This window comes from Gopherus evgoodei, chromosome 1 (genome assembly GCF_007399415.2).
Source record: "Gopherus evgoodei ecotype Sinaloan lineage chromosome 1, rGopEvg1_v1.p, whole genome shotgun sequence".
NCBI classification, from domain to species: domain Eukaryota; kingdom Metazoa; phylum Chordata; order Testudines; family Testudinidae; genus Gopherus; species Gopherus evgoodei.
Window position 1 is genome coordinate 262,979,792 of NC_044322.1, and position 17,388 is coordinate 262,997,179.

The window sequence follows — 17,388 nt, forward strand, 5'->3', positions numbered from 1 at the left end:
CTCATTGTTTGCAAAAATTCATTTGAAATATTAGTGGCTATTCACTTTGACCATGGTCATGCCCCACTTTCATTCACTATTCATATATAAGTCTGCACAAATGTGAGGAAGGACAGCCATGCTCCAATGAATACCTATATTCACATACGAATAAGAGCACAAGCATGAATAATGAATAGCTAAGAATCAGAGTGAACAATTCATAGACAATGCAGACTGAAGTTTGTTTGCGCAAACTATTAGAATACTTTTCAGTAATGAATAAATTCATAAAAATCACAAGTCTGTGCATGAATGACTCATGAAAAGAAATGTTAAGTTCATCTGACAACTTATCTGCAATAAATCATTTAACCAGCTATAGTGATTGTGCACTTTATAAATATCTCAACAGAATTTTTGTTAAAAGTATTTACATAAACGTGGGCTCTGTTAGAAGCAGGGTTTTTAGTACTGTTGCTATATCAGGGTTCCCCCCCAAACCACCATAATGAATCAATTTCTGGTGTGACCTCACAGTCATATCTGCTACCTTACTGACCAAAGTTTGTTTATTACTATTAGCATGGCAGAACCAATACAGCTGGGAGATTAAGCAAGTTTCATCCTGTTTCATGAATCAACAAAATGGCTAGCTAAATTCTAATTTCAGAATCTCTATAAAGAGGATAATCTAATAGGCAATGAAAACATAGCTTGACTTGCAAATCTCAGTCCAAGTTAGCTGGTAACTCACTCCAGAATGCTGGTAAAATAGAGCCGGAGACATACCATTCTCCCCCAAGGTGTTCAGTCACAAATTTAATTAAACACTTTATTTTTTTAATGAGCATCATCAGCATGGAAGCATGTCCTCTGGAATGGTGGCCGAAGCATGAAGGGGCATTGAATGTTTAGCATATCTGGCACATAAATACCTTGCAATGTCGGCTACAAAAATCCCATGTAAACGCCTGTTCTCACTTTCTGATGACATTGTAAATAAAAAGTGGGCAGCATTATCTCCTGTAAATGTAAACAAACTTTGTTTGTCTGAGTGATTGGCTAAACAAGAAATAGGACTGCATTGACTTGGAGGCTCTAAAGTTTTGCATTGTTTTGTTTTTGAGTGCAGTTTTGTAACCAAAAAAAAAAAAATCAACATTTGTAAATTGCACTTTCACGATAAAGCTATTGCACTATAGTACTTGTATGAGGTTAACTGAAAAATACTGTTTCTTTTGTTTGTCATTTTACAGTGCAAATATTTGTAATTAAAAATAATAATATAAAGTGAAATCAATATATTTGAAAATGTGGGAAAACATCCAAAAATATTTAATACACTTCCATTGGTATTCTATTGTTTAACAGTGCAATTAAAACTGTGATTAATCGCAATTAATTTTTTTGAGTTAATCATGTCAGCTAACTGCAATTAATCAACAGCCCTAATATATATATATATATGTGATTCATATATATTCATATATATATATATTCATATATTCATATATATATATATATATTCATATTCATATATATATAAATATTCAAGTCAGCAGGTGATTTTAAAGCAGTTAGAATAACCCCCACTTAAAGAGAAAGTGATGCTCAACCTTAAGTATAGAAGATCTGGTATGCCATTATAATCTTCATGATGAAAATGAACAGTTTCACACAATTATATTTGAGCTATTTCCCGTTGGTTGCAGATATGATAGAACTATTAGCTTATTTCCCAGTCCTCTAAATGTTCTGTCTCTCTTTCTTCTGGTCTTGCAACTGGCCTGCATGTTTTGAATTACTGGGAGACAGACCACTTTTCGTATCTTTTGCATGTCTCTTCCCTATACATTAGGCATGGTCTTGTCACTATCATCAAATCCAACTGGACTTTTACCTGAGTACAAATATTAATGTGTGGTCTATTATTTTGGCTGTAGAGGAGCAGACAAAGTACAGCTCCAAGTTTCTTTGACAAACTGACTGGACTACAAAACCTACTAATAGTTCTTTCCAATCCAAATAACTTTATTATTAATTTGTAACCAAAACAGATGCTGCTTTCTATTCTAATTAACTAGGATGTCCAAGAGTGTGTGTCATTTCCCCTGTATATATAAGGGCCAAAGGAAAATTAAGCACAATTTTAAACCAGATATACAGCTTGATTTGTATATGCACCTGAGACTACACAATAGGCACGTTTTATAAATCTAACACGAGGTACTGAGATGAACTTCTAAGAAGAGCAAGCATCTTTATCAGAATGACTTTGACTACTGGTGTTATCTTCAATGTGGATCACATTGTCCTTGGCTGATATTCTGAAAAGAAGTAATTGAAGATGATTTTATAAATGGAAACTTGCAAGAAATTTTGACAAAATGTCAAATTTTGATGAAAGAAGGTCAAGATTTTCAAGAAAAAATAATCCATTCTCCCCCGCCCCCTCTTTTTCAACTTGCTCTTGAAGTAACTGTGTCACAGTGGAGATGGAAAAACATATGGATGCTACTGGTGCTCTTGTTCAAGCAATGGTGCAACAAGCCAAGAGAGACTTAGGGTACGCTAATCAATGCCCGTACTCCACCTCGGCAAGAGGAGTAAGTAGCATCGACAGGGGAGCTGCGGCAGTTGACTTGCCGCCGTGAGGACAACCAGGTAAGTTGAACTAAGATACTTTGACTTCAGCTACACGAATAGCGTAGCTGAAGTTGCGTATCTTAATTTGCACCCCGCCCCGCTAGTGTAGCCCAGGCCTAAAGATAACAAAATCATAGAAATGTAAGACTGAAATTAAAGAGACCTCGACTGGTCACCTATTCCAGCCCCCTCTCCTGCAATGCTGAGACAGGCTTCTGTATACCTAGGCAATCCCTGACAGATTTTTGTCTAACCTGTTCTTAAAAACCTTCAATGACAAGGGTTCCCCAACTAGAAAGAGAAAGGAAAATCCCGATGGTTATATAGCCAGGGATACATTTAGCACGAGGCCTCTAACTACTTGAACTGTGGGATCAGATGTAAATTGTAGTTAGATTATTATTTGTATTGCTTCAGCATCTAGAAGTCACAACTGAGATTGGGGGCCCATTGTGTCAGCACTATATAAATGCATAATAAGAGACAGTCTCTGTCTCAAAGAATTTACACTCTATACAGACAAGGGTGGGAAGGAAAACAGACACACAGAGGCTTGTCAAAGATAGAAGACGAGCAGAACTGGGAAGAGAACCTAGGTTTCCTGTATCAGAGTCCAGGGCTTAAGTCACTGGACCATGATATCATCTACACCTATAAATATTTGCACACATAGTTATAGTGCAACTTGAGCACACACGCCAAAGAGGATGATTTTTAAAAATCAAGTCGTAAAGGTACAGTAGGAACTCATTAGTAGGAACTAATCTAAAAAGGCAGCAGCAAACTGCCTGCAGAATTTCATGAGATCCCATGGAAGCCATACGTCTCCCATTTTTTAAAAGTGATGGCACTGTACTTTGGATACTATGGTTAATAATCAGTGTTTTTTAACCTGCTGACTAGTCGCATTTCAAAGAGGAATAGTTCAAAGTGCATTAACTGTTAATATGCGTCAGCAGGGTCCATGTGAACAATTCGTGTACAGCAGATTCACACCCTAGCTCGGTGTGAACTAATTGTGATTTTGCAAACTAATTTTTTGTGATATTGCAGTGTGCATTTTGATAGGCATATCTGACTCAGAAAACACATAAATGTGTTGGTGGATGTACTAAACATATTTGTTTTGTTTGGCTTTAATGTATTTTGGCATCATTAATGTAATGCAGAGGTGGCCAAACCGTGGCTTGCGAACTGCATGTAGCTCTTTTACAGTTTAAGTGTGGCTCACGGAACCCCCCCCCACCTCCATCCCATTCTCCACCTATGAGACTGGGGAGGCGGGGTGCTCAGGGCTTCTGCCCTGTGGCAGGTTGGTGAGATTAAGGGAGGGGAGTCTTGAGCCTTCAGCCCCATGAGAGGTGTCTGCTGGAGCTCGGGGCTTCAGCAGGAGTGAGGCTAAAGCCCTGAGACCTGGCTGGTGCACCCCACAGGGCTGAAACCCCAAGCCCTCGCTGACGCTTCCTGTAGGGCTGAAGCCCCAAGCCATGACAGGCGTGCCCAGCAGGGCTGAAGCCCGGCTGGCACACTCAGCTCTCCAACTTCTGAAGATTATCGTATGTGGCTCAGAGGGTGAGTAAGTTTGGCCGTCCCAATGTAATGCATTAGAAAATTATTTTTTCCACTTTAATTTATAGAAATGTACCAGCAGCAGCATTCATATGGTGGGTTAGGGAATCCTGTCTCTCCCATTACTTTCAGCAATAATGGTCCTTCCTTTATCAGGTTTTTTCCTTTATATTCTATGAAAACTGGAAGGTATAGAAGGATTGAAATTATTAATTATTATTATTATTAAATTAAAATTCTAAAATATTTTGTGAAGCTGGCAGAAATCTTGAGAAATGTCTAAAATTTTCATAAAAACATAGAATTTCTCCATGTTCTCTGATTCCTAATCTCTGTCACTTACAAACACATTGTGAATTTTCAAATGTTAGGAATAATTTTAAATAATCTCCCCCTCCCACCCCGAGGGTTTTGGTAGCATACTAAGAAAAGAAAAGAAAAAGTGCAACTGGAGTTAGAAACAGGACTATTTTATGTACATTTCCCAACAGATATTCTCCCTCTGTGTAATCCTGTCACAATAGTTTAAGTACAAAAATAAGTTTTTTAAGACTTCTTACTTCTATCAGCTTTGCAGAGCTAATAGCTGCACTGCATCGTTAAATGGGGGGAAGGGAGGCTGTTGTCCAGCTTGCTGAAGGAGAAGGACAGTGTTACAGGTGGGAGCGGGGAGAGGTGCTCAGAAGCTGCTGCAAAAGGGAATGGGTAGCATGGGGATGCTGACATATCCCTTGAGACCGGAAGGGCTGAGGAGTTTAAAAGGGGTAAGCCTGGCTGGGACAACCCCTTTTCCCCAGGAGCAGGGGCAGCAGCACCCACCCTCCCTCCCCTTGGTGTGGCAAAACACCAGGTTTGGTCAGGACCTGCTGTGAGCATCACACTAGCTGCTCCTTTTTAGGGGGGCTGGGAAGGAATGTTTCCTTCACCATCTAATTGGCCTAGGTGGAGTGTGTGGGGGTGGGGGGGTCCGCCTTCCCCACAGCAGGTTCAGGGAAGGCCTTGTTATGTTGAGTAGGGAAGGGAGTTAAGCTATGATATCACAACTCATTCAGTAAGTGTGGGACGGCTGTCCAGTGGAGGGACTCCATAGGAAGGATATACGGTGACCAGATAAATGGCTTGGTAAAGGACTTAAAAGAGCAGAACATGTGGGTATGGGGTTCCTATGACTAATATGGCAGCGAGTCAACCCCCTTTCTTATAGCCCACTTTAACCCTCATTCGAAAGGGGGATGATAAGGTCCCAGCAATGTATTGGTTGGGGGACCTGGACAGAAAACGTGGGGGCTGGCGTAAGCTCTCCCCTTCCAAGGTATATATTGAATGAGCATGGTGTACCTGCACTGTACACTTTTATCTGCCAGGTAGTCCCAGACATCTAATAATATAGTTGCAGCCTGATTAGAACACATGTAGGGTTCCTGTCCCTCTTTCCATATATCTGGACAATGCTGGCTCTTTTCTGGCTCACCCATCAACAAAACAGTTAACTAAGTACTGATTGCAGAACCTTAATTACTGGTGGTAATGCATTAGCCAGGGAGAACACTGCTTGACTTCGAGACTGCAGGTTACATTTGGAAGGTGACGGTTAGAAAAGATCATCCTTTTACTCATCTTGATTTGGAACATTCAGAGGCAAACCTGGAATTCTAGAGTAATTTTGAAGTGTTTATCCGTACTTTAAATTTTTCACCTTTTCCTACTTTAATAACTGATTGAAAGATATGCTGTTATTTTTCAATATATAAGAAAAATGCACTGGTGACACTCATTTTTCTTTCCAAGAAAAAGGATATGACATTCAATCTTGCACACCATATCGTATCAACTCACAGTTACTGGAAGCCATTGTTTCCTTAGGAAACCATGGCAACCAGCATTTACAGTATGTACCTCCTGCTGAAACAATTGCCATAGCTCAGGGCCTAAGAATGGTGCATGGATGTGCAGTGACATTTTTTAAATGTGGACTACATAGGACAATGAACACCAGCAAAAATCAGCTGAACTATAGTGCAGAATATTAGAGGCTTAAATGTATCAGTGCCAACATCTAGAATGATGCACTGCAATACAGTTGCAGTGACTTAAATTTTGTTTTGGGCCTCGTATTGTTGTTCCCTGATAACACAGAAGGTAGCCTGTCTATATACCATATAATATATATTACTACTGTAGCCATAAAACATGTCAAAATGCAACCTCCATTGCCAGATAGAAACAATCTGACTTTCTATGAATGAATCACAGCCTAGAAGTAAGTGACTACTTACAATATCAAGTAACTTAAGCACCATACTGGACTTAGACAAGCACATGTAAGTCTTTTCACTTTCCCCCAAATATCAAGATCCCAACAGATCAAAAAAAGCAAATCAAATACATCTCATAAATGTTCTCCATAGTGCTAGGTTGGTTTATTAGAGGCTACTGTATCCTACAAATGGTGATATTACCTACAAATTAAACTGCTGTTTAAAGACATCTGAGTTTGTTGCTATTACATACTACATGGCATATAATGAATTGTAGTGAGTCTCCTATTAATTAGAGTTTCTTTCACCATAAATTGTCATCAGGGTTTAGATTCAAGGATTTTAAGGCCAGTAAGGACCATTGCAATCATTTTTGACCACAGTGATCATTGTTTCTCAGTGCATAAAGCAAAAGGTTTTAGACTTAATTTAATTATGAGTTATGTAATAACACACAGAGGAAACTCACTGAAATAACATCTAATTGACTTCAATATTTCATTTTCCTTCACTTCATTCCTGCATCATTAACATTTGATCATACTGTATTTTGTGGAATTTAGTTTCATTTAAAACAGTAACCTTCAAAATGAAGATGATTATTTAAAAAAAGAAACATTTAAGCTAAAAGATGGGAGCTCTCCTTTGCAAAAGAAAAAGGCTTTATATTATATTTTTAAAAAACCACGTTGCAAAGTGGCACGCGATATACCAGATTCCTATTGTGAAGCTCAAATTCTTCACAACACTGAGAGACATCACAGAACAAAAAAATACTATTAGAGCTGTTTCAAAAGGAACATTTTTGGCTAGGATAGACACTTTTGACATTATTTATTAGGTTTAAAAATGCTTCACAAAAGCCTAACAATGGTCCTGTGGAAACCACTACATCTGAGGCACTTTCTGTTGTTATGTGCAGGCATTGATTTGAAGATGGCCAGCATTCGTGGAACAATTCCCTCACAGCAGTTAATGCAAGTGAGCATTCACACACATACAAGCAAAAGCCTGTGAACAAACCATATGGAAACAGGGAAAAAAATAAACATTTATTAACCTCTTTGTGGGGAGATCGGTGGAAGAACAGGCCAGTGGTGCAGGAGACGGTCATGCCAAATTTCTATGAAAGAAGGTGTTTGCCCTGAGCATTTTTTCACAGAATATGATGAAGCTTGGAGAATGTTTGCAGTGCCATGGTAACTGGAACTGTTCAAACTGGGGCTCAGAAAGCCACTGCAGTAACCACTTGCCACCAGTAGAGAGCTTGTATGCAGAATGGGTTGGTAGGAAGTTTGGCTGCTGCTTCTGGTTGCTTCAAGTTCTGTGTCTGAGGAAGCCATTGCAGACATGGAAAAAGAGAAAGAGTGAATCTGAGAAAGTTTTCTAGAAAAATCTGTAAATTAGATATTTGTGAAGTATCTGTGCAAATAGACACAGAAACACACTGCTATTTTCTGGGTGCATATGTATTTTATATAACTCTCACTATATATACATAAAATATATAGAGAACAAATTTTATCAGCAAGGGGCACATCACTCATGAGAAAGGCTATGTTTAGTCACAGGTATTTTTAGTAAAAGTCATGGATAGGTCATGTGCAGTAAACAAAAATTCACCTCCTGTGGCCTGTCCATGACATGTACTATATACCCCTTATTAAATCTTGGGGGGAGGCAGCCTGAGGTGTGCCATGAGTGCTCAGGGGAGTGGCCCAGGGGTGCCACAAATGCTCTGGGGGGAGCAGCCCAGGACCCCCACTGGTGCTGAAGGGTGAGGTGTTGGCAGGCTCCTTACCCTAACCAGGCTCCGTGTGGCTCCCTGGAAATAGCAATATGTGTCCCTCCCTCAGCTCCTAGGTGGTCTGCACGCTGCCTCCACCCCAAGCATTGGCTCCACAGCTCCCATTGGCTGGAAACCATGGCCAATGGGAGCTGCGGGGGTGGTGCCTGCAGGATGAGGCAGCGCGTGGTCTCCACCTAGGATCTGAGGGAAGTGGATGTCACCACTTCCTGGGAGCACCCTGAGGTAAGCAGCACCAGGGCCCTCAACCCCTCCTGTGCCCCAGTCCTGAGCCCCCTCCCACACCCAAACTCCTGCTACTGCTAGCGGGGAGAGGCTGCGGAACGAGATTGCCCCAGCAGTGGCCGGTGTGGCTGGCCCAGGGGCTTTCCGAACTGCACCGGTTGCCCCTGCGTCAGCCACCCCGGACACTGCAAGTTACGGAGGTCCCAGAAAGTCACAAAATCCATGACTTCAGTGACCTCCGTGACAAACCCGCAGCCTTACTCATGAGTGACAAAGACACAAATGATCTCTGCAAGTCATCCCAAGTGAGTGCTGCTAAAGTCTTTGTACCATGTGAGCCCTAAAATGGTTTATCCATCCTCAGAAAGGTTTGAAACACCATCCCCCTTAGATTGGATATGTTAATCAGTGACCCAGTGGGAATAAGCATCCTTCACTGGGAGTCAGGGTTGCAGAATCAAGCCATTTATTTTTGCAGTTTGATTTCTTTTCCTTGTCATTATCCCTAACATACAGAAAACATCAGTGTTCTTAAGAATTGAATTTGATTCCTCATCAAGTTTCAAAGACAGGAGCGTTTAGCACTCCAAAGTTCTCTTGGCAGGGTGGAGGGGGGAATAGAGGAGTGGAAAATAAAAGAAGTTCAATATTGTAGTATTTAATTTGCAGCAGAAAATATGGTGACTCTTCAAGTGGTTTTGGAAGCATGTTACACAGGCTAGTTGATTCAAACATTTCCTAATATATCATCTATCCACCTACAGTACTAGTCCCTGTCTTGTTGAAGATTAGGCTAAAGGTAAAATGGAGTAAATGAATACTGGTAGAAAAATATGATAGAGACAGGAATTTATATAGTACATACCTGACCAGTCAGTTTCTCTCTCAAAGCTGACCAGTGTCTGGTTGCTCTCTATACTTGAAGTCAGCCTACTGAAATCTGAGGGAGTGTGTTCTGTTTCAGAAAGTAATGGAGAAACACTGTTCCGAAGTTTGTCTAACTCATCTAACTCTGTATCTTTGTCAATTTCTGTGTTAGTCCATAAGAGCTCAGGTTCTTTTTTCTTTTCTTCTGATCCAATAGTCTGTGTTAAAGGGGTCTCCTGATTTCTAACTGATGGAGTAGGTGTGTGGACGATTGCTTCAGCCAGATCTTCCTTGCTGGAAGCCAAACTTGGTGGAGGTAATTTTGGAACTTTATATTCATGGTGAATGGGTATATTTGTTTGCATAACCTGTTTCTGTCCTCTTCTAAAACAAACTGAAATGGAGAAAAAATAAGTTAAAGTACATACATTAGTATTACATTTACCAAGCTGCAACAGAATTAAGCCAGATGGATAATTAACTGTTTCTACAGGGTTACCAACTCTCTTGCTATTTGGTGATTTTCTTAAAGCCACAGATACTGGAATCAGGCTGCTATCTGAGAATCTCAGATTTCATTTTAAATAAAATGTTTCTAGCTCTTGCAGTTGTGGAGAAAACCCTCAGAACATGAATCTTGAACTCTCTAACACCAGAAGGCAAATAAAAAGAACACAAAATGTATTATTTTGAAATTTTTTCATTATTTTTAAGCCAAGCTCATGATTTTGGGTGGGGCCCATCCTGACTCATGATATCTTAATGCTTGGAGTTGGCCATACTCTGTACTTTGATTCTGAGGATCAAATTTTCAAACACGGCCTCTAAATTTGTGATGCCAATTTTCAGCATGTAATCAAGTTGCATACACCAAATCCTGTGTGTGTGTGCACCAAGAGTACCTGCATACATAAATCAAGCAGTTGGGTTTCTAGCTGTCTTGGGTTTTTGCATGGTTACAGGTTGTTTTTAATTTTTCACATGAATTTGGTTGTTACTGACTTGACCAAAAGCCCAAAGAATTTAATTAGAGTCTTTCTATCGACTTTAACAGGCACTGGATCATGCCCTAAGTGAGACACTGAATTGACAGCACAGAAAACTGCAGTCTTTATCCAGAAGGTCAGTACAACCCAGCCAATGGCAATGTAAGTTTTCCCACACTGCCTCAACACTGAGTTGGAGGAAAACCCCCCGCAGTCACAATCTTTAATAGATTAAATATGCCTACTTAATTTTAATATGGCAGTACCATAATTATAATACTTAGGAAAAAACAATAAGTCATAAATATTCCTGCTTATATTTAGAACTGTAAAAATTTAATATTTTCTTGATGCATTCAAAAGTTATAAATTTTATAACCCCGATACAGCAATGTATTTATACATGTACTTAAGTACCTCATTGAATCAGGGCCTAAAGCATTTAAACATGTGCTTAAAGTTAAACATGTGCTTAAGCATGTCCATTCCTACTCAGGACAGCACTTAGACCAGGGTAGGCAAAATACAGCCCATCTAACATTTCTGTCCGGCCCGCCATGACTCCAGAGGCGCAGCGGGGCACTCAGGCAGGCTGCATGCATGCTGTGGCCCCACACCACTTCTGGAAGCGGACAGCTGCTGCTCGCATGTCTCTGCACGCCCCTTGGGGGGAGGGGGACAGCAGGTCTCTGTGCGCTGCCCCCACCCCCAGCACTGTCCTCACAACTCTCATTGGCCTGAAACTGGCTAGTAGCGCTTTGGGGGCTGTGCTTATGGGCACGGACAGAAATGTGGGCGCCTGGAGGCTGAATTTGAACAGCCAAAGACCAGGGCTATTACAACAGTGCAGCGTGAGGCCATAAGGATCAGGGATGCCTTAAGGCAGCAATCTGAAGCTGAAAGCCACTAATATTTGTTGCTATGCTTGAGAGTGCAGTGCTTGTAATGCCAGGAGGTGATTGTGAATGGTGCAGATGATGCACTATGAAGGTTTAAGAAAATTGCCTGTTGCTTTGCAGGGCTCTGTTTGCTTTCAGTTAATGGAATAAAGATTGCTTTCAAATAAAAACAACTTTTTTATTAAAAAACAACAACCGGAGGAGAGAGACAAACAAAAAAAATATCAGCACTGTGGGGGATGGGGGAAGGGCAGGTCCCAGGAGGAGGTGGCATCCTGGGACAATTAAAGATTTGTGTATGTCCGGGTATCATATCCAACCTTCTCCTTTGGAGTACAATGCAGTGAGTACTGTACTTCAGCAGGATTAAACTGCAGAGGGATGGGTGTTGAGTGCAGTGGGTATTGGGAGTCCGCAGGGCAGGATTGTGATGGGGCAGGAGTGAAATGCAGCGAGTGTTGGCAGTGTCTGGGGGGCACATGGGAGAGTTTTGCGACAGTGGCTGTAGGGGAGGGAGAGTGTGGAGCTGCTCAGTTTGCAGTGCTTGTAGCACCTGGAGCGTGTCCACTTGGCACTCCATAACTTTTAAGAACCACTCCTTGGCTTCCTTCTGGCGCATTGCATTCTCCTTTCGGTCCCTTTTCTCGCTGTCACGGCACTCCTTCAATTCGTTTTTCCACAGAGTGCCTCATAACCTCACGCAGAAAGTCCTCTTTAGTGCTTCAATGCTGCTTTCTAATTCTGTGCAACCAGTCAGCCGGCGATAACCAGGAAGGAGGCTGGACTCCCAAGGTCATGTCTCTGAGTGCTCATTATGGAAGATATCTTTCTGCTGAGGGTGAGCAGTGAATTAAGGGAGGGTCTTCTCCAAGACTACAGCTTTCACCCTGGCCCTTAGGTGGCTCACTTGTGTGCAGCAATGGTCCCCGCCAAGTGATGGCAGAGTGGCATGGGAAAGTTACCCTTAATGGGGCAAGAAACAAAGCAGCTCTGTGAAGAACCTATGGCAGCAGATTACCCAGTATCTCTATGAGAGTTTCGTGGAGCTCTCTGGGGCAGATTCCCGTGAAGTGACGGAATCAACACCCTGTTCCATTTCTCAGACTAGGCATGTGGCAGTACACGCATCATACTGACACAAGCCTGCTTTCTGCAACCCTTCTGCCCCCAACAACTTGCTTCAGTGATTCCCAAAATCAAAGCCACTTACCAGGGGTCTCCTGTCCTGTTTGCACTTTGCCAAGATCTGACAGCTGTGATTGTTTAGCCTCCTCCGGGGTAGGAAAGAGCTCCTGGCTGCATGCATCTCTGACCTCTGAGTTGTCCTCTGCCTCTGGGTCTGCCTCCCCCTTCACATTGTCATCCAATATTTCCTTCTTCTGGCTCTGTCCATTCTCAACTGGCACGTGAGCCACCAAAGTATCCACCATGATCTTCGCAATGGAGGTGGGGGTCACCACCTAGTATTGCATCCAGATTTTTGTAGAACCAGCAGCTCGTGGATGCAGCATCGGAGCGGCAGTTTGCCTCCCGTGCCTTGTGGTAGACGTTCTGCAGCTCCTTCACTTTGACCCTGCACTGCAGTGTGTCCCAGTCATGGCCTCTTTCTGTCATTTATCGTGAAATCTGTCTGTAGGTATCATCATTCCTACGGCTGGAGCGCAGCTGGGACTGGACAGCCTCCTCTCCCCAAATGCTGATGAGGTCCAGCAACTCAGCACTGCTTCAAGTGGGGGATCGCCTGGTGCATGGAGCAGGCATGACCACCTGGAAAGATGCGCTGAGACCACTGCACGCGTCACCAAGCAAACAGGAAGGGGACTTCCAAAATTCCCAAGGAATTTAAGGGGTGGGGCTCACGGTTGGTCACCTGAGGTCAGGGCAGCAGAGCTACTAAGTGGCTTGGTAGTGTGTACATTTCTGGAGTTACAGCACAGAAAGCTGCTTTACTGCACAAAAACTTGCCAGTGTAGACAGGGCCTATGTCACTAATATAAAAACACCTTCTAAAAGCAATAGAGGTATTTGTCTAATTAAGTTATTAATTGCCATCAGCAGCCTAGAAGTCTTCAGCTTTTAGGCACCCTACACTTTTTTTAATTGTTAGAGCACTTGTTAAGACAATAGTTATCTGTATGTTCATGTGCCAGACTTTGGAAACTAGTGGCATCCTGGATATGAAGCATCTAAACTTGCAAAGAACTGAATGCCCTCAGTTCCCATACAATTCAACAGGAGTTGAAGGAACATGGGAATTCACTGGAGTTTTTCAGCACTTTCCAGGATGAGGCTGTACTTATCTGATGGATTTTAGATTGAAACTGTACAGCTTGCTTGCAGCATTACTCATTAATACAGGTTTTAAATTCTTATCTGAAGGAGCTGTCAAAAATATTCCTACTGCAAATTAAAAATAACAAGAACAAAGCTCTAAAAATGGTGTGTCATAGCCCAAGAAAAATATAAACATACAAATGGAAACAAACACAAACACTTGGAAGCATATTAATTGTTAGCAATATGTCATGGACCTGTTCGTAATGTATTTTTGGAATTCAAATCACAATTGGTGTTAAAATGTATGTTCAAATTAAGCTTTTGGATGCAAGCACCTGTGAAGTGGTCAGCAAAATAAATGTGACAGCTCTATTCTTACACTAAAATGATTCACTATGTATAGAGAGAACATAACCATCTACGCTTGATTAATTAGGTTTGTAAGTATTGTTCAAGAACTAAACAATATTTCTAAAGATTTCAATGGTTCAAAGATTGCCCTATGGCCGTCTGGCTAATACATCTTCCAGCACACGCAGTTTACAAGCATTTTTCTTCTCAATATGTTGTCTTTGGTTGGTGCGACATTGTTTGAGTGCAGGTCTATTTGGGTCAAAGTGGTTTTCTTCACATCACAGCAGTGGTGCTGAGCACAGCACTTTGACTATACATCTTCCATGTCATTTCAATCAAAGGCACATGATGTTTCCTGGTGACCAATCAGGAATGGTCCAGCATTCTAACAGAGGGTCATATTGGCAATCCACGCTTTCTTAATGACAGGCATTGTTCAAGACAAACAAAAGCATGGTCCTGAATATTAACATGTGGCCTTGTGTAAAGGTCAGCTGTATGTCACATTTATCATATTTCAAAAACTGGGGGGAAAGCATTTTACAAATTCTGTCAAAACCCGCTATTGTAAGAATAAATTTACAAAGCTGACAGCTGATGCAAACATAGCAAACTATTTTGAATGATTTGCCTTATGAAAACAACTTTGCAACCCTTTGAAGCTGCAGTAACAATTCTGAGAGTGAAATTAAGACAATGGATATGTTCCTTGCTTCTCACTAGTGGCAGATTACTTTAATTATGTTGTCCAATTAAAAAATTAATGTAATGATCTGTAATCATTAGACTGAAAATGGTGCCCTTTAACAGGAAGGACTCCCATAAAAATTCCTGTAGACTAGTATTTGTTGACTGTTAACCAAGATCATGTAGTCACAATAAGTGCTCTGTTTCATGAGGAGTAAATATATATATACACACACATATGGTATATGCTTCTCACTTGTAAAGCTGTTAGAAAATTTACATTACTTGAACACAGTACCTCATGGTAAAATCTTAGATATGATTCTGGAATAGAGCCTCGTAAATGTCAATGGTATTACTCAGATGAGTAACTGTTAGTCGGTGTAAGAGGTTCACAGTTTAGCCCTTAGAAGGCATGGAAGGAACAAATTATTTTCAAGGAATTTACTGAGCTTTTAAGTAAAATTAACCTAGTACAATAAGATGCTGTCAATAATATTGGTATTCATTTAATTTATCAAATTAAATGGTTTGATTCATATATTCACTAAACAAATTTCTCTTTAATTTTATGGTGCTCCAAGCTAGTTAAGAGCCTGTACAGGATTATTTATTTAATATTTATAAACCCTTGTTTATCCAGCTTTTCAATTTATAATATAGTAGAACTACAAAGTCACTTTTAAAGTGAAATTTTGCATGCAACGTGTCATCTTAAAATCAAATTATTTTTAATAAATTGGCTTTAGTTGGTGTGGTTACTTTTTTTCTCAGTCATGAGATGGAAAAGGGAATGTGATGCTTCCAGATCATTTTTACATTCTTAGCTTAAACCCACCAGTTTTTGTAAATCATTTTATTTCACAGGTGAAGGGCTAAAGTCTGGCTTTGCCCCAAGCTCTGGGTATGGTGCAATATATGTTGTTGTGCTACCCTAGAAGCAGTAGGGAAAATATTGTAACTGAAACTGCCATAGATTCATAGATTTTTAAAGCCAGAGGGGCTTCTGATCAGCTACTTTGACCTTCTGCTTAATACAAGCCTCAAAATTTCACTAAGTGGTCCCTGCATCAAGTCCATAGCTTCTAGTGAAACTAGAGTACACCTTTTAGAAAGACGTCCATTCTTGATTTAAAGACTTCGGGTGATGAAGAATCAACCACATCCCTAGTTAAAGTGCTCTCATGGCCAATTATCCTCACTGTTGAAAATATCCTCCTGATTTCCAATCTGAATGCGTCTAGCTTCAGCTTCCAGCCTTTGGACCTTGTTATGCCCAGTCACAACCTTTCCTCTCAGTTTTTCCCTGCGCTGATGGAGACATACCAAACCCAGACCTGTCAAAGGGAGTCCAACCTCTGCTCAATCCCTGTCCCTTCCCAGCCACGTTGAGCAGGGGCTAGGAGCCCTATGCACACTGCTGCTTCGCTGTGCTGCTACCTACAATCTAGGCAGTCAGTGTAGGACTTACTTCTGTTGTATACTTCTGGGGCACAGAAGCAGATGAAAATCCACAGCCAAAGACAAAATATTCAGGATTTGAGGGGGTTGTTTTTAGCACATTTTGTTACAAACGCATATATAAGCTCATTTCAGCCTCACACTGACATGTTTCATGAATTTATGGCTAGATAATAGGTCCCTTTGCCAGTAAATCTGAGCCCATTTTTGTGAAGCAAACCTACAGCCAGACAGGGGCTGCTCGCTCAGCTGCACTGACTCGTGTGGGGCCTATTTCTGATCGTCCCTTAATTCGCATCTCCAGGCAGAGTTCTGGGTCGCATCCACTGGTTCCCTAGATGCCTTTGAGGAGCAGTGGGCGCTGTCTGGGGTCCTCTGCTGAGTGTCCCACTCTGCATCCCTGCTTTTTACCCTGTGACCCTCACTCCTGTCCCTGTTTTTTCATTTGTTGTCCCCCATGATCATTTGATGCCTGGGTCCAGTGTAGGGTGACCAGACGTCCCGATTTTATAGGGACAGTCCCAATTTTTGTGTTTTTTTCTTATATAGGCTCCTATTACCCCCCACCCCCATCCTGATTTTTCATATTTGCTGTCTGGTCACCCTAGTCCAGTGGCTCCTCCCACTAGGCAGAGATGGGGGCAGCCTTTAGAGCTTCAGTAGCTGCACTGACTCATCTGTGAAGCAGAACCTGCTGTGACTCATCCCTCAGGCATGCAGCTGCAGTCTATTCTTGGGCAGGACCCAGGTCAGATGACCCACCCAGGCACAAGTATTCCACAAGTTAGTCTGTGCAATAGTATCACACAGCTAGGAACCCTCTTGGTGTCTCACAATGTTTCAGACTCCCCAGGCTTCCAGTCTGCCCTCAATCCTGTCCCTTTTCTTGCACCAGCCTTGGCGAAGCCTTGTTCCAACACACTTCAGCCTTGTCCACACCTTATTCCAACCCCGCTCCAGTCCTGTTCCTGACCCACTCTAGCCCTGCACCCACCTCCTGATCCCCAGACCCTTGGACTGACTTCAACCCAGCTTCAACCTTTGGCCTGCATCCAGACTCCAACTACAATCATTATTTGGCTCGTCTACAGACTCTGAGTCAGGTTCTGACCCAGGGCCAGTCCTCTGACCACAGTTTCAGTGCTGCCCTTGGCTTGGTCCCAACTCTACTTCTGGCTTTGACCGTTGGTACCTGTTCACCACCACCACTCCAACCACCAGGTCTGACCACCTAGAACCCAGAGCCCAACAAAGCAGCAAAGGGTCCTGTGGCACCTTATAGACTAACAGACGTTTTGGAGCATGAGCTTTCGTGGACCCTTTGCTGCTTTTACAGATCCAGACTAACATGGCTACCCCTCTGATACCAG

General features: G+C 41.8%; 1 protein-coding gene across 1 annotated transcript in view; it reads right to left on the minus strand.

Moving 5' to 3' along the window:
- Positions 1-17,388, minus strand: part of LOC115644773 — a 230,031-nt gene that overhangs the window by 126,658 nt on the left and 85,985 nt on the right. The window contains exons 4-5 of the mRNA XM_030549267.1: positions 9,353-9,748; positions 7,516-7,785 (exon numbers count right to left, since the gene is read on the minus strand). Coding sequence (XP_030405127.1) covers positions 7,516-7,785; positions 9,353-9,748 — 666 coding nt within the window. The remainder of the gene's footprint in view (positions 1-7,515; positions 7,786-9,352; positions 9,749-17,388) is intronic.